Source organism: Palaemon carinicauda, chromosome 16 (assembly GCF_036898095.1).
Source record: "Palaemon carinicauda isolate YSFRI2023 chromosome 16, ASM3689809v2, whole genome shotgun sequence".
NCBI classification, from domain to species: domain Eukaryota; kingdom Metazoa; phylum Arthropoda; class Malacostraca; order Decapoda; family Palaemonidae; genus Palaemon; species Palaemon carinicauda.
Window position 1 is genome coordinate 27,834,468 of NC_090740.1, and position 23,202 is coordinate 27,857,669.

General features: G+C 43.8%; 2 protein-coding genes across 2 annotated transcripts in view; both read right to left on the minus strand.

Moving 5' to 3' along the window:
- LOC137655705 (uncharacterized) overlaps positions 1–20,085 on the minus strand; it is a 37,748-nt gene extending 17,663 nt beyond the window's left edge. The window contains exons 1-2 of the mRNA XM_068389703.1: positions 19,846–20,085; positions 2,611–3,004 (exon numbers count right to left, since the gene is read on the minus strand). Coding sequence (XP_068245804.1) covers positions 2,611–2,749 — 139 coding nt within the window. The 5' untranslated portion in view covers positions 2,750–3,004; positions 19,846–20,085. The remainder of the gene's footprint in view (positions 1–2,610; positions 3,005–19,845) is intronic.
- Positions 20,086–22,858: 2,773 nt separating this feature from the next.
- Positions 22,859–23,202, minus strand: part of LOC137654981 (uncharacterized) — an 8,439-nt gene continuing 8,095 nt past the window's right edge. Inside the window, exon 3 of the mRNA XM_068388879.1 lies at positions 22,859–23,202. This exon is cut by the window's right edge and continues 653 nt beyond it. Within this exon, the coding sequence (XP_068244980.1) occupies positions 23,046–23,202 (157 nt within the window). The 3' untranslated portion in view covers positions 22,859–23,045.

Sequence of the window (23,202 nt, forward strand, 5' to 3'; positions counted from 1 at the left end):
GGATAACGCCAATGACGACGTCCTCTGAGGGACGGCAGTGACAACAGAATCCCCAGGCATGAACAGGACAGCTCTGCTTTGTTGGCACTCTCTAGTCGAACGAAGAAAAACTGCATAGTTAACTGGGAAAATAAAATTAAATAATTATTCTAACAGAAATCCCCTAGGGAGGAACTCCGAAGAGGAACCCCGAGGGAAAAACATAAAATAAGAATTAAGTATGCGCCCACCTTCCCTAGATGACATCCACGGGAGAAGGGGGGGGGCGAAGTAACTGTAATAAAAACAGAATTATAACAGAATTTTAATTATCTAATCATCTAAGAATATAATAGTGAGAACCACAGAACCCCCGAAGGGAAGTGTTCCCCACGGAAAAAGCTGGAAAGTCAAAATACAATTAGATTTCACTAAAAATAATTGAAACAAACAAACGGAATAGCAACCTAACCTGCAACGGGAAAGGAGAAAAGGTGAACGACCTCGAGTAGAGAGAGACCGTAGTCAATCTTAAAAGGCCACATTCCCTTACGCTGAGAATCCAAGTTTCCCGTAGGAAAAGAGGAAAAGCGAAGATAATAGATGAATGAAGAGGGTCCAGGCGATGACGATTCCCCTGCGGTGGCAGAGTTAATGTAAATATGCCGATGGGAAGACCGATGGGCCCGAGAGGGCGAGGTCGTTCCCCACGAAGAGGAACTGTGGTGGCCTTGCTAAGCAGGTGTCATTGTCGTACATCACACACACAGCACAAAAACTGAAGAGAAAACTTACTACATTTCTATACCCAAATATATACATAAACATAAAGAATGTTTATATATATATTACAAGTATAAGAATAATTAAGTAAAAAGACAAAAATTAATGGCAGTCCAAAATAGGCGAGGAGAGAGAGAGAGAGAGAGAGGCAACAACCGTTCTCGCTCCGAGCCAAAAGTAAAGTGAGCTCAAGCACAGGTGTGTGTGTGAAGGGGGGGTGGGGTGGGGTAGTAAACCCTCGTTAAAATTTTAATGGCTCGTCATTTCAGCTACGCCGAAAGTAATGACCCCAATTAAATAGTGTGGTTTGTATGTCAGTTACGGAACAAAGAAAAAATTATTCCCAAGAATCTCGCCTAACCATACAATTTATAAGAAAAGCCCTATCTTATAATTGGAAACGTTTTATTCCCTTACTGGCCTAAATACCAAACGACCTATGAAGTGACAGGCTAAGGGTAAATGTCATTAACCAACTGTTATTATTATTATTATTATTATTATTATTAATTGCTAAGCTACAACCCTAGTTGGAAAAGCAAGATGCTATAAGCCCAGGGACCCCAACAGGGAAAATAGCCCAATAAGGAAAGAAAACGAGGAAAAATTAAATATTTTAAAAACAGTAACAACATTAAAATAAATATTTCCTATATAAACTAAAATACTTAAAAAAAAACAAGAGGAGGAGAAATTAGATAGAATAGTGTGCCCAAGTGTACCCTCAAGCAAGAGAACTCTAACCTAAGACAGTGGAAGACCATGGTACAGAGGCTATGGCACTACCCAAGACTAGAGAACAATGGTTTAATTTTGGAGTGTCCTTCTCCTAGAAGAGCTGCTTACCATAGCTAAAGAGTCTCTTCTACCCTTACCAAGAGGAAAGTAGCCACTGAACAATTGCAGTGCAATAGTTAATCCCTTGGGTGAAGAAGAATTGTTTGGTAATCTCAGTGTTGTCAGGTGTATGAGGACAGAGAAGAATCTGAATAGAATAGGCCAGACTAGTCGGTGTATATGTAGGCAAAGGGAAAGAACCGTAACCAGAGAGAAGGATCCAAAGCAGTATTGTCTGGCCAGTCAAAGGACCCCATAACTCTCTCGCGGAAGTACCTCAACGAGTGGCTGGTGCTCTGGCCAACCTACTACATATCTTAATAATGATTCTTAGTCATTCCCATTAGTTACCAATTCACTTGGTTTGTCTACCACTTAAAGGTTAAAGGTGTCAGGTTTCAGTTCGTTTCATCAGAATAGATGCTCACCAGAACGTCAACCAGGCAAGTCCAAACCCCCCAATGTGTTGCCCAACCACAGCAGTGGCCTCCTCCCCAGCAAACTGCTTAAACTGACGGTCCCGTGCGGGGGATCAATCTGCCGCCATGCAAATGCTAGGCTAACACGTTATCACTGTACTAATCAGGACGCTAGTAACTTTTCTGCCACATGTTTTTAAAAAACACTTTGGCACCTCCTCAATTATACCTAATCTTACAACTAGATAGAGAAATACCTTTTAACTTGCTTCAGATATTACTGCCTAATTACCCACTTTAATCTTAAATTAAGTTGGAGCAAAAGAGGTTGGTCCACAGAGTAAGTGCAACAAGGATTACATGCTCTTCAGAAGGAATGTTCAGCAGTGTGTTCGCCCAACATCAATCGGATGAACTGGACATCACATGGAGGGTGGCTTGTGAGAGATGTGTGTAATATTTTGATTAGTTAAAGGTCGGTAAATCGATAGCATTGACCGTTAAAGCATGCTGACTACCAGGCAAGGTTTATTATAATTGGATTACCCAATTAAAAGGATTAATAAACTATATACTTATAAAGTTCACTTACCAATATCCATTTGGTGGCCAGGATTCCCTTGTTTGCTTGTACAACTTTCAACAACTGCAGAGGGTCCCTCTCTAATAGTGGAGTTTTCAGGTATACACATTTCTTTAGAACAGTGGGGAGCCGGATCCATTTTCCTCATGAATTGTTTACTTTTAAATCTATATTAAAAAACTGACCTTTGACTTCTGGTCCTTTTTAGTACCTGACCATACTAAATGGCAACACAGTCTTAAAAATAAAATTAAAAGTTTAAAATATAATTTTTGACAGTGAACACGTCAAAATCTATTTAAGTTTAGATTACGTTTAATCAGTTTAAAATCCATTTAAAAAATTTTCTTAAAATCTGAAATTCGCATTTGCTGAAGTCTTCATGACGGGGCGCATACGAAACCTGAAATCCAAATGAAAAAAATTATAAAGTATCCCTGGCAATAATTCTATGTTACATTTTTTTCCAAGTATATAGTCATTTAAAGGAAATTGTTATAAATGGTGGATAAATCTTAAAAGAGGAAGCAAATTTTCATGATAAAATAATATTAATTCTTAACAAATATCATGCTTTATACCTAAAGACTTCAAGCACTGGCCTGTACAATAAAAGTGCAAAACTATTTTTCCTGGATTTAGAAAAGCCTGTAGCTTTTGTTTTTCTTTTCCCCACATGTGGATGAGCTAGTATTTACTTTCAATTATATCAGTTTGCTTCAAAGCCCACTAGATTGTAGGAAGGTGGAAGGTTGTATATTGTACAGTACTGTATGTGAATATTGGTCAAGTATGGAAATACTATGTTGTTTATACTCCTCATGGATTTTGTAATGTGTAGAACAGTCGGAGATGGTGGAGAAGGATTGGACTGGATTGGTGATAGGAATTTAGACGACATGGAGTATGCTGATGATGCTGTTCTTGTTAGCAGAACACCACAGGATTTGCAATGCTTGCTTACCAGAATGCATGATATATCACACGAGGTTGAGCTGAAGATAAATAGAAGAAAGACAGATGATGAAAACAGAGTATGCAATAATAGATGATATATCATTGGAAGAAGAAAGGATTAATGAGGTAGAATCATTTAAGTATTTAGGAACTATGATCTCCAATACAGGGTCTTTAGAATTAGAGTTTAGTGAAAGACTGAAAAAAGCAAATCAGACAATGGCTAGGTTAAGTAAAATTTGGAAATCAAATCATCTGAAATTACACATAAAAATCAGACTATATATCACTTTAGTGAGATCAGTGTTACTCTATGGACACGAGTTATGATATGACAATGAAACCATCTCTAATAGATTTAGCAGATCTGAGAACAAAGCCCTCCAAAGGATACTGGGAGTTAAATGGCAGAACAGAATTAGAAATGAAACTATAAGAGAGATTACTCGAATGCCTTATGTGGATGAGATCATGATGGGGGGTAGATGGAGATGGTTTGGGCATGCTCTTCGCACTCCCCAAGAGAGATTAGTTCACCAAACATTCAGCTGGGCTCCACAAGACACTAGAATAGTTGGAAGACCCAGACCTACATGGCTGAGGACTATGAGGCATGAAGTAGGAGATGATGAATGGAGAAGTATTGAATTAAAAGCTCAGGATAGAGATGACAGGAGAAATTTAACCGAGGCCCTTTGCGTCAATAGGCGTAGGAGATGATGATGATGATGATGGAAATATGACAAATTTAGAAATAATTTGTGTTTTTCCTAACCATACAAACTTGAAGCTCTTCACTATGGAGATATATTTCAGCGACAGCGGAAACTAGCCATAAAACTTTTAGCGAAGTGCAACTTCTCTCCATTAGTTATGGAGGGTAGACCAACAACTACGCTTATACTTGCAGTAGCTAACACAAGCCACCTTGCAATTGCAAGCAGGACCTCCTGGGGATTAGGTGATGGTGGGCCAGTATGTGTAAAGAGCTTCAGGTTTGTACGATTAGGAAAAATCACAAATTTTAAGTAATTTGTATTTTTCCTAACATACTTACCTCGAACTACTTTCTTAGGAGAGCCTGGGGATCTCTTAATCACCGACCAAGAATTTTGCGTAGTTGCCCATCTCTCCGCTGCCTCTCAAGGGCGTTCCAGGGCGAAGGGATACACGCCCAGGAGCGACCCAGGTCACGTGGGTGACCACGCTTTCCAACCATTAAGCTTATGTTTTAAGTCCTCCTCGAACTCCAGAAGATACTCGGGGCAGGATGGGAGGGCCATTACCCGAAAGTAGTTCGAGGTAAGTATGTTAGGAAAAATACAAATTACTTAAAATTTGTGATTTGTTCCAACACAGAATACTTACCTCGAACTACTTTCTTAGGAGACTTATACTTTAGGAGGAGGGAGTAGCTTACAGATTGAAATGTTCGAGACTCGCTGGGGACCTTGAACTACAGTAGATAGGGGGCTAGTTCCGGGACTCCCAGGGAGAGGCAGGAGAGTAGGGGAAAGCACGCAAAAGTCTACCTTATGTACAACTCACCTTTTATTCAAAATCCATATTTGATGTGTTCTAACGTCCCATCTCTCAAGTAGGGATGGGGAAAAAGGGGGGGGGTGTCTCGGGAAAAGGATAGAGGTTAGCAAGGAAGTAAGGAGGAACTTGTGTCGCTTACGATTACTTCCCACGGCTAACTCGGGGCCCAAACTACTAAACTTGTTGCATGGCTGCAATGACTGGCCCGATGGAGAAGGTATCCAAGGACTTCCTTGTATAGTCCTTGAGGTAGTGGGCTGTAAAGGTGGACTGCCTAGCCCAAGTGCCCGCCCGTAAGATTTGGTTTACCGCCATGTTGGTGCCAAACGCTAAGGACGTGCTAAGACCTCTAATATCATGAGGTCTTGGGGTACCAGGCACCGTGGAGCCCTCATTCTCATAGGCCCTCCTTATGACCTGTCTCAGCCAGAAGGATATGGTGTTTTTGGAAACTACCTTCTTGACCAATCCTGTGGACACAAACAAACTCTTCACCACCGGTCTGAGTTTGGCCGTTCTACTAAGGTACTTCCTTATGGTCCTTACGGGGCACAAGAGGAGGTCACTAGGGTTGCCTGAGCGCGGAATAGCTGGAATAGAGAACTCTTCGAACCTCGGGTCTGCAATTGCAGGGTTCTGGGTCTTTGCTACGAACTCTGGCAAGAACTTAAAAGTCATGTCCTTCCACCCTTTCGAGTGGGATACCTCGAAAGACAGGCCGTGGAGCTCGCTCACTCGTTTCGCTGAGGCCAGGGCTAGTAGAAAGATGGCTTTGAGGGTGAAATCTTTGTCTAAAACATCCTTTAGAGGTTTGTAGGGAGGACGCGAAAGGACCTTGAGGACTTTGGCTACATCCCACTGGGGAACCCTTGAGGTGCGGGGATCACAAGTTTGCTCAAAACTCCTGATGAGCATCGAGATGTGACGCGAGGTCCCTAGATTGATGCCCTTAAGTTGGAACACCTGTCCTAACGCTGCTCGAACCCCTTTGATAGCTGGGATGGAGACCCCTAGATCATCCCTCAAGTGTACCAGGAAGTCTGCGATGTTGTGGACCGCAACATCCAAGGGCTGAAGGTTCTGAGTGGCACACTATTTGACAAAGGTTGTCCATTTAGCTTGGTATACAACACAAGAGGACCTCCGCAGGTACCCCGACATCCTATCCGCTGTTTTGTCCGAGAACCCTTCCTTCCTTAGCAACCGCTTGATAACCTCCACGTGTGAAGCCTCAGCCCCTGAGGGTTTTCGTGCACCTTTTGGAAGTGTGGTTGACTTAGCAGGTCTCCTCTTACTGGTAAGGGCCACGGCGGGAGAATGGCTAGGTCTTGCAGATCCACAAACCACTCCCTCTCCGGCCACCAGGGCGCTACCAAAGTCATCTCTGTGGACTTTGACTGCCTTAACCGGTTGAGCACCTGTCTGATCATCCCGAAGGGGGGAAAGGCGTATACGTCGAGGTTGTCCCAAGGGTGCTGGAAGGCGTCTTCGAAGGCTGCTCTCGGATCCGGTATCGGGGAGCAGAACACGGGGAGCTTCGCGTTTAGTCTTGTGGCGAATAAGTCTATCACTGGGGAGCCCCAACGACGGAGGACTTCCTGTGCCACTTGGGGGTGAAGGGACCACTCTGATCCCACTATTTTGCCTTTCCTGCTTAGCCCGTCCGCCAAGACATTCCTCTTCCCGGGAATGAATCTGGCCGATAGGAGAATGTCGTTCCTTTCAGCCCACTCTAGGATCTGAGCTGTGAGATCGCACAAATCTCTTGATCTTAGCCCTTCTTGTTTCTTGATGTACGCTACTACCGTGGCGTTGTCGCACATGAGGGCTACCGAGTTCCCCTGAACGAGGCGGACGAAGGTTATCAATGCCCTCTGCACTGCCATGAGCTCCAGAAGATTGATGTGCTGGGCCTTTTCCTCCACTGACCATTTCCCCTCTGCTGTTACCTCGAGGAGATGTGCTCCCCACCCTTCCTTCGATGCGTCTGTGAAGAGCAGTATCTCTGGGGGAGGGGAACCGAACGGAATCCCTTTCAACGTATTCCACCTGTCGGACCACCAGAGGAGAGCTTCTTTGGAGGGAAGTGACACCGGGATTATCTTCTGTGGGGAGCTTCCCTTTGACCAGAGGTCCTTCAGGTTCCACTGAACTGGTCTGAGTTTGAGCCTGCCCTGCGGAACCAACTTCTCTAATGAGACCAGGTGACCTACTAATCTCTGCCAATCCTTGGCCTTCCTTGGGGCACTGGCCAGGAACAGGCGCATCACCTGGTCCAGGTTGTCTAGTCTCTCCTGGGACGGGAAGGCTCTCACCAGCTGGGAATCTAACACCATTCCCAGGTAAGTCATCCTGGTGGTGGGAACCAGATGGGATTTTCCGAAATTGATGGTTATCCCAAGTTCTTTGCAGAAATTGATCAGTTGACTCCCTTGTTCTTTCAAGATTACCTCTAAGGCTGAAAGCAACAACCAGTCGTCGAGGTACCTTATCAGTCTGATGCCTTGCTTGTGTGCCCAGGTCGAGACCAGGGCGAAGACTCTCGTGAAGACTTGAGGGGCTGTCGACAGACCGAAGCAGAGGGTCCTGAATTGAAGAGTCTGGGAACCCCACTTTACCCTGAGAAACTTCCTGCTGGAGGGGTGAACGGGAACCTAGAAGTAAGCATCCTTGAGATCCAGGGACATCATGAAGTCCCCTTCTCTCACGGATGCCAGAACCGACTTCGGTGTGTCCATCTTGAAGGGCGTCTTCTTGATGAATTTGTTCAAAGCCGAGAGGTCGATTACTGGTCTCCAACCCCCTGTCGCTTTCTCCACCAGGAAGAGTCTGCTGTAGAATCCCGGCGGCGGCTCGTGCACGGGTTGCAGGGCTCCTTTTTCCAGCATAACTTCCACCTCTGCCTGTAAAGCTGCCTTCTTCTCCGAGTCGTTGGGAGCTAACCATACCCCTCGGTGATCGGGGATCAACGGGGGCGGCTCTGACAAGAAGGGAATCCTGTATCCCTCCCTGAGAACAGTAACCGTCCACGGGTTCGCCCCATTGTCCCGCCATGCTTGCCAAAATTGTTTGAGGCATCCCCCCACCAAGGGTATGGGAAGGTGTAGGGGGCCTCTCTCCCTATCTCCTTCTATGAAGGCGGTTTGATCGGCTTCTCCTTGACCCGGAGAACTTAGGTCTATAGGAGGTTTGGGATTGAGCACCATTCCCCCTGGAGGGCCGCGGAGGCTGGTGCCATGAAGAGGTGGATGCTCCTTGCCTATCTGGGGGGCGGATGCGGGTAGGCACCGTCCTCCGGAGTTCTCCTCGCAAAGGCCCGCCTTGGCAACTGGTGCCTGGGCTCAGCTGGCACCTTCAACCTGCTGACTCTCTCCATCGTCTCTGCTACAGTTTGGAGAGGGAACATCGTCTTGGCCCCGATGGGAGAGTTTCTAAGGAACTTTGCCTCTCGCTCGGGGAGCTTGCGGGAAAGTCTGCTTAGGATAGTGTCCCTTCTCCTCAGAACCCAGTTGGCAGTCTGGGTAAGGGACTGGTGTGTCAGAAATTTCATGGCTTTACCCCCCGAACGGATCAATTCTTTCAGAAGAGCCTGATTGTCTGGCACTGCGAGGTCGTATGAGATCTGAAAGTCCGCCAACGTATAGGCCCACCAATCCAGCCAAGAAGTGACGTTCACGACGTCCTGTGCGATGACCTCCATCATGGAGGCCTCTGCTGGAGAGAAGACCACCGGCGCGCTAAGGCTACGTTCGTCCGAGTTGCCTTGACTTAGTGTAACAACCATGTCTTCTACTGTGCGGGGCCCTGAATGGTGACCGTCCGGCACGTAGAACTTTCTCTGGGTCTTGAGACCCGGTAGGAGTTTGCCTGAGCCCTGTGATCTCAGGGAATTCTCCGGGGCTGAGACGTACAGGTCCACGTGTTCCATTCCCATGGCAACATCGGGGGCTAAAGGTAGGGTCAAGGAAGGCTTCTTCTGCACAGGATCCTCCACCATCCTGCCCAGACCCGAGAGCCAAGATCGCGCAGCCGTTGGTTGAGGTTCGTCCAACTTATGGTGCCGTCGGATGAGAGCAAGCAACTTACGGTAGGACGAGACCTCCTCCACCGAACACTCGCCCGAGTCAATTAAACCGTCCACTACTCGTACCCCCGCGTCGGCAGGTTCATCGAACGCGGAGGGATCCGTGGGCGTGGAGGCATCCCGTTCCTCCTGGTAGGATGATGGAGTGGGCGCCCCCGTCATGGGTAGAGCCGTCGGAACGGAGGTAGCCGTCATGGGTCTACCCCCTCCCGGGCTGACCCGGATGGTACTGCATGATGGTCGTGGCAGCGGCGAAACCCGAAACTTGGCCAGGACCGCTGTGACCAAAGACTCTTGAGTCACGTTACTGTGCATAGCCCGCGGGATTTCTCCGCACACGGGTGGCTCCGCCGACTTACTAGGCCGGGGCAGTAACGAGTTACTGTGCCGATCCCGCAGGATTTCTCCGCACACGGGTGGCTCCGCTGACTTACTAGGCCAGGGCAGTAACGAGTGTGCCAACGGCTGCCCCCGACGAACGGGTGGAGCCGAAGCGACACTGTACAGGGCAACGGAAGCGGCTCCAGTAGCCACCGAGGCAGTCAATGGAGCGGAAACCGACCCGCTGGATTCTCCACGATGTCGAACCCTTGTGACATACCTTTTCCGCGGCGATGGCCTCCTTCGGTAGTCCTTCCTCGAGGACCTCGCCCTCTTCCTGGGCGGACTGTCGCGTGAGCTCGATCTCCTCCTCCTAGAGTCTCGATTGCTGTAACCATCCGACGAATAGAAGTCGTAGGAGGAGTCTTCATCGGAGTACGAGGAGACTGAAACTTCCGACTCTACCACGAGCCTCCTGGGGGTCGTGTGTCTGGAATTCGGGGTTACCGGCTCCATGAAGTCCGGCGGAAGCGTGCCTGATGGTGCCGGGGGTGGATGGGTTATGGGACGACCGTCGAACCATCCTTCGCTGTCCTCCTTCACTCTCAAGGGAGACCTGAAGGTCGTCCTCGGGGCCTTCCAAACGATGGAGTCGGGGTCCGAAACACCCGTGGGCTGCTTACCAATGTCCTGGCCACCCCCGGAAGATGTTGCACCTGAAAAACACGTTACAGGCGTGGGGATGGGTGCTGAATTTGCCCCCCCCCCCCACCCCGGATCCACACTTATGACGGGTCCTGCGGGCACCAGGCCTTCGTCTAAAGCACACACTCCATCCACTTTAGCAGACCCCCAACTTGTTTGCATAGACCCCTTCAACACAGAATCCCCCACATTAGACTCATGGGGAGCGGCAATGGGCCGCTTCCCCGAAACGGACTTACCTAGTCCCCTACCCAGGGAAGGGGAAGGGGAAGGAGAACCGCTCTCCGACAGGACCGAGGGCGAAGTCACCGGCAACGAAAGGCTTGACTTCTTAGGCGACTTCTTAGAAGCCTTCTTCTTTTTCTTGGCGAAAAGAGCCCATTGGATCTCCGGCCAAGACTCACACTCCGGGCACTTAGACTCCGGGGAACACCTTTTCCCCCGACACGAGGAGCACATGGAATGCGGGTCAACCCCGGTCACCGAGAGCCATGCTCCGCAAGACTTACCCGCTTGAGCCCCGGGACAGCGACGCTGAGGTTCCATGGCAAAAGCGAACACAAACGACACACGGACACAAGGGAAAGGTGAGGAACACAGCGGGAATACGTGAGACACAATGTAAAGGAACACACGGGCACACGTGGGACAAGGGTTGAGAACACAAAGTAATCACGTGGGAATACAAGGTTAACGGTCGGGAAAAGCGAGAGAGAGCGGCGAGATGTTAACTACGCCGCGACCAGAAGCTTAATGGTTGGAAAGCGTGGTCACCCACGTGACCTGGGTCGCTCCTGGGCGTGTATCCCTTCGCCCTGGAACGCCCTTGAGAGGCAGCGGAGAGAGGGGCAACTACGCAAAATTCTTGGTCGGTGATTAAGAGATCCCCAGGCTCTCCTAAGAAAGTAGTTCGAGGTAAGTATTCTGTGTTGGAACAAATACAAATTATTTTCAAATTTGTCATTTGTTCCTGCACCAAATACAAACCATTCAGATATTTATTATGGAGAGACACGTTTTGGTGGGTGGAAGTCCAAGACCAACTGGCTGGTCACTGACTTGGGGTGTGACTCTTATGCTTCACTTCACATGAGCTGTGGAAGAGCACATCCTATCACATCATTAACTCCCAGTGAGAGATAATGACCCGAGTAATTGTGCAAAGGTGTAAAAACTAAGCAATGTGACTCATTAAAGTAAGACTTCACTTGGAGCTATGCTTTTTCTTAATTGGATGTTACCCGACTCCTACCTTGCCGGGAGATCGGGGACGTAAAATATAGATGCACATATTAGGATACATGAGGGCCGATGATAACCACCTACAGTCAGAGGAGGTCAGCTTGCAGAGTTCCTCAGCCTGCTCAAACCTAAAGAGAGGAGAGAATGGAAAGCAAAAAGGCCAGTCATTCATATATTCACACCAAGCTTACAACCAGGTAACATCTGCCTTCCACTAACTTCTACTTGTCCTACTAACGACCTGAGGTGTTATTGATCACATATTATGTATCCTGTTGGTTACATCTCGGAGGTAGTGGGCGGTGAAAGTTGACTGACAATTCCAGACATCTTCCTGTAAGACCTGCATCACATTGAAGTTCTTTTAGAACGCCAGGGACGTACCAATGCCACTGACGTCATAAGCTCTAGGTCTACGGTCCAGAGGGGACGAGTCCGCTTGGAGGGCTCGTTCGAAGATTTTCCTGATCTAGGAAGATATTGAATTCCTTGTAATTCTCCTCTTAACAAACAATCTATTAATCTGTGGTCGAGTTCATTATTATTATTATTACTAGCTAGGCTACAATCCTAGTTGGAAAAGATGCTATAAGCCCAAGGGCTCCAACAGGGAAAAATAGCCCAGTAAGGAAAGGAAATAAGGAAATAAATAAAAGATATGATAAATAATGAACAATTAAAATAAAATATTTTAAACACAGTAACAACATCAAAACACATATTTCATAAATAAACTATAAAAAGACTTATGTCAGCCTGTTCAACATAAAAAACATTTGCTGCAAGTTTGAACTTCTACCAATTTAACTACCCGATTAGGACGATCATTCCACAACTTGGTCACAGCTGGCATAAAACTTCTAGAATACTGTGTAGTATTGAGCCTCACAATGAAGAAGGCCTGACTATTAGGATTAACTGCATGCCTTGTATTACAAACAGGATGGAACTGTCTGGGAAGATCTAAATGTAAAGGATGATCAGGATTATGAAAATTCTTATGCAACATGCATAACAAACTAATTGAACGATGGTGCCAGAGATTAATATCTAGATCAAGAATAAGAAATTTAATAGACCATAAGTTCCAGTCCAACAAATTAAGATGAGAATCAGCAGCTGAAGACCAAACAGGAAAACAATACTCGAAACAAGGTAGAATGAAAGGATTAAAACACTTCAGAATAGATTGATCACCAAAAATCTTAAAACTCTCAATAAGCCAATTTTTTTGTGCAATTGAAGACACAGACCTAATGTGTTTCTCAAAAGTATATTTGCTGTCGAGAATAACACCTAAAATTTTTAGAGTCATACAGAGTTAAAGAAACAATATCAATGCTGAGATCAAGACGTTGAGGAGCCACTGTCCCTACTTACAATCATACTTTGAATTTTGTTACGATTCAACTCCATGCCCCATAACTTGCGCCATGCACTAATTATAGCTAGATCTCTATTAGGAAATTCAGAAACCCCAGATCTACATTCAGGAGATGGAATTGATGCAAAGAGTGTAGCATCATCTGCATATGCAACAAGCTTGTTTTCTTGTGTATATAGTAAGAAATGTAATGGGCCAAGTGCCCTAGTGCCCATACAGGGCACAATAACAGTTGACCTGGATCATTTGTTACAATGCAGAGACTCTCAATCCGGAAGGAGCAGAATCTATTATCCATTACCGTCGGATTTTGAGTCTTGGCAATAAACTCAGGAACGAAGTTGAATGTTACTTGCCTCCATCCCCTGGAATAGGCAATGTCACAGGACAGACCTTGTAGCTCACTGACTCTCTTTGCAGAGGGCAGGGCTAGGAAGAACACTGTCTTTAGTGTCAGGTTGGGCTCTGTGGCTTGATTAAGAGGTTCGTAAGGTGCTCCTTCCAAGGATTATAGTACTTGTACTACATTCCATGGGGTGGTCTGACTTCCGACTGAGGATAAGATAACTCGAAACTACGTATGAGGAGGGATCATTCCATCAAGGAGGAAATGTCAACTCCATTCAGTTTAAAGATGAGGCTGGAGGCTTAGGGATAGCCTTTCACAGCCCAGACTGGACAGTTTTTCCTCCATGAAGTATAACAAGAATTCCACTACAGTAGTGGCATCCAGTGGAGAGATACCCCTTCCACGACACCAACCACTTTGCCTGGTAGACTGCCGCTGATTATTTCCGCAGATATTCAGACATTCTGTTCGCAACTTGTTGCAAAAATCTCTCTGAGTGAGGAGATGCTGGATGGTCTCCAGGCGTGAAGTCGTATCGAAGCTACGGCTTTGTGGAAGATGTTGAAGTGTGGTTGTCTGAGTAGATCGTGTTGTGGAAGGAGTTCTTTTGGAGACTCCGTCAGGAGTTGCAGAAGGCTTGGAAATTATTCCGCATGATGCCATAGCGGAGCCATAAGGGTCATTAAGAGATTGACTAATGTGCTGGACTTGTTCAGTACCCTCCTCATCAGACAGAACGGCAGAAAGGCGTACAATTGATATTGTCCCACCTTTGTTGGAATGCATCTTGCCAGAGAACCGAAAACTTGCACAACTGGGCTGACAATGGCACTGAACCAAGGCTGCTTACTGAAGCTGGCCCTGTCTGAAAGATCCCCTGAAGGGAAAGGGACATAAGGTTCCCTTTGAGGAGTCTCTTCCGGAGCTGACTGATACTGTGAATCCGCCTTTGAAGCGGGTATCTTAGGGATCTTGACCTCCCAAGGAGTGCCCTTTCCCTCTTTCCCCTTGGGTCGCGCTGTAATGCATTTGCGGGGAGGGGAGTGGGGCGACAGAGACCTGTGAGACATGACTCTGCCCTTCCTTGGTGAGAGGACCGATGGTCTGGAGGGGTGAACACCTACCTTTCCGTTTCTAAGCACTGCCCTTATCCTCCGGATGGTGCGGCTTCCTTGAAGTTGGAAGATGAAGTACGTCTGGTTCTGTCTGAATCTACAATTGGGACACATTTCCATGTATCGGCGAATGCCTATGTGTCAGCGAACGAAGCCTACTCTGCGTTTGTGAGCTCGGAGAGGGCGCATGTTTACACAATGGTGAGTGCTGGCACGTGTTGAATAGCTGGAGCACGGTGCTAAGCTGGTGAACGTTGGCGCAAATGAGCAGACTAACGCGTTGGTGATCAATGACGTGCAGGCGGCGAGAATGATCTGCCAGATGTTCTGTTAGCATGTGCGCGCGCTGACGGACAGGAGACTGATGTCGTAGATATTGAGGGCCCGCAGAAGCACTATGTGTGGGTGAGCGATAAGCAGGAGCCTGGTGCGCTGGCGAACGACGTGTCGGTCAGAGGACGCGTGACGGGAAGGGTCCTCCTGACAAGAAGTGTGCAGGTGAATGAAGAGCTGGAGAAAGACGCGCAGGCAAATGGTACGCTTGAGAATGGCGAGAGCGAAGTTGGCACGTGGTCAGGTGAACGGTGAGTCGTAGGGTGAACTGAAGATCGTCATGTAGGATAATGACCTGGTGAAGGGATGTGTCCTTTAGAAGGAAGAATATCCTCCTAAAGGGATCGCTCACTATCCTCACGCAGAGAGTCGAGAGCCGAAGTCCGTGGACTAGTGGAAGCGTCGTCGGAAGTAGGTCCAGGGGCAGGTGAAGGTTGAGAGTCAGAAGTCGAAGGACAAGAAGGTTCCTCTGGCACTGACGATGCTGAAGAGCCAAAGCGGTGTCTCTTCACTGAAGGTGAAGGCGCACTTCTAAGGCGAAGAGGAGGGCAAGTACAACGTCCTTCAACAGCAGTCCTCCGAAGTGGAGCTTCTATGAGTGAATTCCCCCGAGAGGGAGAAACACTGACAGGAGAGATGTGCCTAGGACTTTGCTTCCCCCTGGAAGGATGTTCGGCCGGGGGGGAAAGCGTAGTCTTCGGTAACGGCGGACAAGTCCGAACGGGCAGGAACGTCGGCAGGATGGGCAGCGGACGACGCCTCTTACACAACAACGTCGACGAAGGACAGAGATCCACCTCCGACGTCAATGAGGGGTGCAAACTAATGCCATGGCGAAGAAGGTGCAGCAGGTTTTCCTTGGAGGGTGGACCCTGTCCACCCCCCGGATGAACACACCTGTAACAAAGGATAAAGAGTCATGGATCCCTGAGGAAAGAGGCCGGCCTGCTTCTTTTGGAGAAGCAACACCGTCTCTCGAGGACCGAAGTTGTCCAGGTGTTAACTGGCCTGCGCTACTACTCAACGGTCTCTCGGAGGAGACCAAACAAGCAGGAGCTTCGGAGGAAGGTTGGGAATCGGAAGAAGAAGCCCTGGGTTTCTTCTGCTACAAAGAAACCTTCGAAGGAGAAGAGTCCCACTTAGATTTCTTCTTTTGCCATCGGCCAAACCTTTCCAACTGGGAGGTAGACCACTCCCGACACTCGGAACACTTATTACCCACATTACACCATTGACCCCTGTAGGAAACGCAAAGGGTGTGAGGATCGGCGTCCTCGGCAGACATTTAAGTATGAAGGAGCAACTCTCAGGTCCAGGCCAGTTTCGCATGGCCGGCAGAAGTCATTGCACACACACTGAAAAAGCAAAAGCAAAAATAGCATTAATGTCAGTCCAATATTTGGTGAAGATGAAGAGCGGCAACGACTGCTCGCCATCCGAGCCAAAAGCAAAGTGAGCTCAATCACAGGTGTGTGAGTGGGAGGGGTAGCGAACTACCCTCCAATCCCCGCTAACTAGTGGGATGGGTAGTTAACCCTTGCTAAATTTTAATGGCTCGTCCTTTAAGTAATACCTCCTTAATAAATAGCGTAGGTTTGTATTCCAGTTACGGAACTAACCACTATTTTGTTAGGCCCTTAAACGGATTGAAATATTTATACATTCCAAATACCAAGTGTTCATAGTGTACATGCACCTGCTGTGTTAATTTCATAAAGCAAGTGTTTATAGTGTAAAGAACAGGTCCGCCCAGTATAAAAAGCACAGCCCTCTATTGAGTCTATTAAATAATTCCTGGAAAGAGGTGTTTCGGCCATGCCCTGGGTGGTCTTAAAATGTAAAATATTGGGACAAAAGAGTGGATTTTCTGTTATTTGATATCATATGAAATATAATACCATACACAAAATGAGTTTTCTTGGTGTTTCAAAGTTTTTTTTTATTTTTTTGGCTAATCTGGTACATTCCCAATGTTCATGCGCTGAGTGGTCCTAGTATGTAGAATCTTGGGACAACCATTTACAAAACTAATGAATTCATTAATATTTCCTTCAGTTACAATTACTGTAAAACAAGGGGCGTTTTCTTACATTTGTAACTTTTTTCTCTGGCGATCAACACCCTTTCCCAACAAACTACAAAGGCTCCGAGTGTGGATTTACATAAGGTTGAAAAAAAAAAAAACACTAAATGCAAGTCCATCCTCCCACATTGAGTATCTTGCTTCACAATAACAATCAACAGAGAATATCATATTTACTTCCTTAAAGAAATGGATAATAAAAAGTTAGTTTAAGGGCACACCAGTATACTATATCTGTGCTCGATGCACCTAGAAACATAAGTGAAGATGTAGGGATCCTCGCTCCCAGCTTTCATTTAACTGTTTGTTAATGATTCATCAGCCATCCCCCTTTGGATTTTAATTTACATTAACACAATATTCCCAAAATGATTTTAATCAGCATATTTCCATAAAATATTACTGGTACATTCGTTTAAACCCATAACAAGGAATAGCTTGGCAATAATAACCGAGGTATCCTATTATCTAAGTTTGTATAATTGATAATTAACACCAAAATACTATCCCAAGGGGCTGACATGTCGCAAAACATGTTCTGCTTGCCAGAACATAGAGGCAGTGAGATAATATTTAATTGCGAGCATACGCCAGAGCAAAAGCCAATAAATCATTAGCTCAATTAAGTTAGGAGGTAGTAATATGATGAACATTGTTACTACGGTCTACATAGAACATGGGATAGAAAGTCACGTTTTCTATGCGTATGATAGTCCTGGCAAACAAAAGCTCTAGCGTTTGGTTAATATTACTCAGTAGTTGACCCCCCATAACTCAAAACCTATTGATTTTTGCCAGAAATCATTATCAAGAACTTTCAAGACACCTGAAAATACACAATATTCCTGGTTTTTAAACTCGTAAAGTAATATTGTTTCAATATGAAAATCTATCCAGCTTTGTCCAAACACCCTAAACAAACATAACTTACATTGCCAACCTTAAGCTATATCTCAAAAAAATTATATGTACCAAATCTCTTACATACTTCACATGACTTGAGCCAGGCAGTTTACTTATAGAATGGTGCAAGATTAGTTAGGGTATTAACATTTGCATAATTGAAAAGATCTTTGTAAATACACTATTTTGAATACCATTTACTACTAGCGGAATCCTCTACTAACGAAGTTACAGATTTTAATAAAAAGTACCAGTTTTTACTCCTTTTGTCATCATAGCACATACCATAGGAGTCAACTTCCTCTCAGTAGTATAGAAAAATACTGATAGGTAGTGCTTCTGCTGTAAGTTACTTGTTTGAACAGAATAAAGGGCCCAACATTTTATATTCTAAACCTCTGTTAATTATTTTCAATATTGGAATATGCGATATGATCATAGCTCTTATGTTATTTGTATAGTTTATATATTTTGGCTCATCATTGGAAATAGAAGTCAAGTCCATGCTGGACCTCGAAGCTACAACTCACCCCTCAGATAAGTGTATATTCACCATTTTAAGTTTGTATAATTGAACATTAACGCCTAAATACTAGCCCTCGGGGCTAAGACAAGTAGCAAAACATAATCTGCTTGCCAGAACATAGGAGCAGTGAAATAATGTTTAATCGCGAGCAAAGAGAGCGTACGGCAGAGCAAAAACTAATAAACCATTAGTTCAATTGGAGCCTTTAGTATATCAGCGGCCAGTTCCTCCAGAGAGCATAAAATATGGACACCAACTAAACTAAACTTCCCCCTTAACCTAACCTACAAGTCGTATCCTTACCTACTTACCTAACAAGGGGGAGTAACACCCCTTGTGACCCCCCTTACACTGCTGTATTCTTAGTCAGGCGTCACCATACATACAGATGGCCTCTATCATACATACACCACCCTCAATTAAATAAGGAACCATTTGTAATACTCTGAACACTGCTAAGAAGGACGCCATAGAATATGGAATGGAAAACACCGTTTTCTATAATACCAGAAATCCTGGAAAACAAAAGGTCCAGTGTTTTATTACTGTTAGTCTACTTTGATGACGGTACCTGTTTTTTATTACAATGACCAGTTTTTATGACAATAACTGGCAGAAATAAAGTTTTAAAATGTTAAATTAAATATTAACACAATTATCCAAGTACACTATATATTGATGTGTTTTCAACGTAAATGATGATAACGAGCCCATGCCATAACTTTTTCTTAATGGTACTCAGGTAGTTTGATGCGCTACGGCCAAGCGTCCTAATTTGCTTATTATCGTTTGGAAATGGTCTACGGATCTTAAATATGTTGTGTAAGCGGGGGTCTGGGGGGGCGCAGCCCCCCTGGGGAAGGACACGGCTTTTAGCATAGGTTAGGTGGGTTTTTTAAGTTAGCTTCTCCCATCGTACTTGTAGGTAAGGAAACTGTTGTGTAAGGGGAGGGGTTCTGGGAGGGGCGAAGCCCCCCTGGGTAAGGATACGGCTTTTAGCATAGGTTAGGTGGGTTTTTTAAGTTAGCTTCTCCCGCCAAAATCGTTTTTAGAACGACGGCCATAGTTCAGAATATTCCCGTTTTCTACGGGATCTGGCCGTCACCCTACAAAGGCTCCTGGTACTCGACCCACCATAACTTAAAAACTATGGATTTTCACCAAGAATCATTACCAAAAAAGTTATAAATAAACACGAAATACATAAAATCCAGTCTAATCTTTTGAAATCTGGGGGTGTATGTATGATAGCGGCCAACTGCATGTATTATTATGACTAACTTAGAATACGGCAGTGTAAGGGGGGTCGCAGGGGGGCGTGAGGCCTCCCCCCCCCTCGTTAGGTAAGTAAGTAAGGACACGGCTTGCAGGTTAGGTTAGGGGGAAAAGTTAAGGTTAGTTGATGTCCATTTTTAATCAACGCGTGAGTAACTGACCGCTGATATACAAAGGCTCCGAAATCTGTACAATGCATCAATCTATATTTTTACCTGACAGGATACCATATGCATAAGAAAATAAACAAATGCTGAACCCCAATTCAGTGGTGGTGGTTATTCACTGGTCTCCTACTCAGCTATCCTCATAGGTTTTGATATACAGTACCATCATTATAAACACATACTAATTTTCAGGATGAGCTGATTTCCTCACATATTACTCGCTAAGGGAGAAGAGAAAATCGGGCTAAAAACACTTACCAAGTATGAACAGGATTTCTAGGTTACGTCCTGGCATGTCAGTTCTTGTATGTTATCGAATGACAACATTTATTTGTTGTTGTTGTGGTTCATTCCAAACTAGCATAAAGTTCTCAGCAGACATTTTCAATACCACTCAGACATAATACCTCCTCATTTTCAGGATAAAACCATACTTCTTTGTTCATCACAGCTAAAATGTTAATTAAGGATGCTTTATATTAGTATATTTAATTTCCATAACTCATACTGATTTAAATAGCGAAGTAATACTACTTGGTTGACACAACTTTGTCTACTAATACTATATGATATGTTTACACTATACAATGGCGTGCTTTATGTTTAGCGCTATTTCGTACCCTGTTACTAAGTGAAAGTTGCGTGGGATTTAAGATTATTTCATTTTTTTTTTTTGTAGATAAGCTAACTATGGAGATACCATCCGTCAAAACCACGCGATAATGAAACTGTATTTTCAGTACAATAGAAGATATTTCCTAGGGTGGGAGGAGAACAGCTAGTACAGTGCGAAATAGCGAACTGATTGTTGATATGTAGGACATTTAAATGTTCTTTAAATCGCACGTGGTTTGTGTTGCGTAATTCCGTTGGATAGTTTAAAGACCCTTGTAGTAATGTCCCTTCCCGTTTCAAGAGGATTTTTTTTTATTCTATGTGATCAATTTTAGCTAACTTAATGGTAACAAAGTTTTTTTTTCACATTTTTATAAATTAAAGTCTCCAGAGTGGAAAATAATCAAAGTGTCATTGAAGTTAATATGTCAAGTTCTGATGGATCGAGTTACAACATTCGGAACTTGGACCGGGGAGACCATTCATCGTCGGAAACCAACTTATTAAAGGTAAAGGTGTCTGATTTCAGTTCCAGTATCATAAGAATAGATGCTCACCAGAACTTGAGCCGGTTACAAGGCCAACCCTCATTAACCACAGCAGTATCCTCGTCAATAGGTCTAAATAGCTTAAACTCACGGCCCCGGGCGGGGAGCGATCTGCTGACATGTGAGTGCTAGGCGAACGTGTAGCTTCTAACTCAAGTAACATCTCTAAAATACCCTAACTGTCGTTTGTATTTATATCTATGGCAGGAGTTTAGACATTTAGATTTTGTATTATGAAAAAAATATATATTTTTAACGAGGAAGAAGACCTTTAGAGAGAAAACAGAAATAAAGATATCGAGGGGTAACTAGATAATAATTTCTTAATTCACAGGGGAATACATTGTAAGCATGTCTTAAATATCATGAGTTAGGCCATATGAATAAAGTACCAAGGAATGATACTTGGATAGACTGTGTTAGTAGGGGGCGGTTACATTCATCTTCTAATGATTTTTGTACAATTATTACTAATACAGGAGATCTATGATGATGTACAGAGGAAAATTCTCATGAAGGTAAAAAATCGGTTTAAAAAGCTTTGTCTTGAATGAATGAAGTATGGTATTGAAGTTTCTGACCATGTTATCGATTTTTATATCAGTATATTTTCGAATAATAAAGTATAGGAAACGTTAAGGATAACCATGTAGGGTGGCACTAAAAGACAAAATCTTACTTCGATTAGACTGCATTCTATTGGCACTTGAAAAATAACGGTATCGAAAACATTCTCTTCTAAAAGACTGAAGTTTTAGGGTGCAGTAGTTCGTTCTTCCTTGACCATGCTAAAGGTTATCTTTATTCAGATTTCCACCAATAAAACCGAGTAAATAGTTTTTTCTTATTAATTAACTTGTATATATATATTATATATATATATATATATATATATATATATATATATATATATATATATATATATATATATATATATATATTCAAATAATCCACAAATACCGCTTGACATTGAATGTATTCTGCCTTGGGATCAAAGACCTAAGGGGAAATTAATTTTCTGATAAGAAGTTCTGGTCGGACGAGCATTCGATCCCTGACTATGTTAAAACTGATGTGACGTCGACCCCCATTAGCTTTGCATTTACTGTGAAAGAAAATATCTTTCATGGTTACTCTGTTGGAAATGTTACATTAGCAAAGTAGAGCTAGAAAATATATCCGTGACTTCGGTATTTTCAACACGATCTTCTTTATAACAGGTTAAACTGTGCACATGATTTGAATCTACTTTTGGCAGTATGCAAGAAAATATATTTAAGGAGTTTTATCTTATAGTTTCAGCAATAGTAATTCTAGTACGAAAGACTTAGATAGCTACTTTCCTCTTGGTAAGGGTACAAGAAACTCTTTTGCTATGGTAAGCAGCTCTTCTAGGAGAACGACACTCCGAAATCAAACCATTGTTCCCAAGTCTTGGTTAGTGCCATAACCTCTACCATGGCCTTGGATTTGAGTTCTCTTTCTTGAGGGTATACTTGGGCACGCTGTTGCATCTTATTTCTCATTCTCTTGTTTTTTAAGTTTTTATAGTTTATATGTGAACGATCTAATTTAACGTTGTTACTGTTCTTAAAAATTTTCTTTATTTGTTTATTACGTCTCTTGTAGTTTATTTATTTCTTTGTTTCATTTACTCATTGGGTTATTTTCCCTTTTGGAGCTCTTGGTCTAATTATAGCATCTTGCTTTTCCAACTGGTATTATAACTTAGTTTGTAATAATAATAATAATAATAATAATAATTGTAATGATGATAATAATAATAATAACAATAATAATAACAATAATAATGATGATGATGATGATGATAATGATAATAAAAATAGCCAGTCTCATGTCCCAGATACAACAGGTCAACCAGATAGAGTTCTGAATTAATTCTCTTCTGTGCACCTGCGCCATCTGAAGGTAGTGATGAGAACCATTAAAATTGTAGATCTACTGGAGAAATTATTGACGGAAAATATACATTCGTTACAGAAAAGTATTCTGTAAATGTTTCTTATGGAAAAGTAATCCCTTACAAAACTACATCATGAAAATCATACAAACATAAATCTTTTATATGTTATTAAAACGGTCTTATTTATTACAGAGAGTTAATGCATATGGGATGCACGGAATGTGAACCAATACCTCGCTATGGCAAATGTGGTAGGGTCAATAGTATCCCCTTAAACATGGAAAGAATATATATTTATAGAATCAACTCGGATACAATTAATGAAGGGATTCAATCAATTTTATGAATTTAAATATGTATAAAACGTGATTTTAGATATTAAGTTTTTCGTAAATTTTAGAATCCTTTCTGATGAAAATATAATTATCTTTTAGACGTTCCTTGCTGATTGGATACGAAATGTACCCTCTGGAAAAGAACGCCTGAAAGAAGTTTTCAGTAAAAGCTAAGTCTCCTTTAAGATTCACA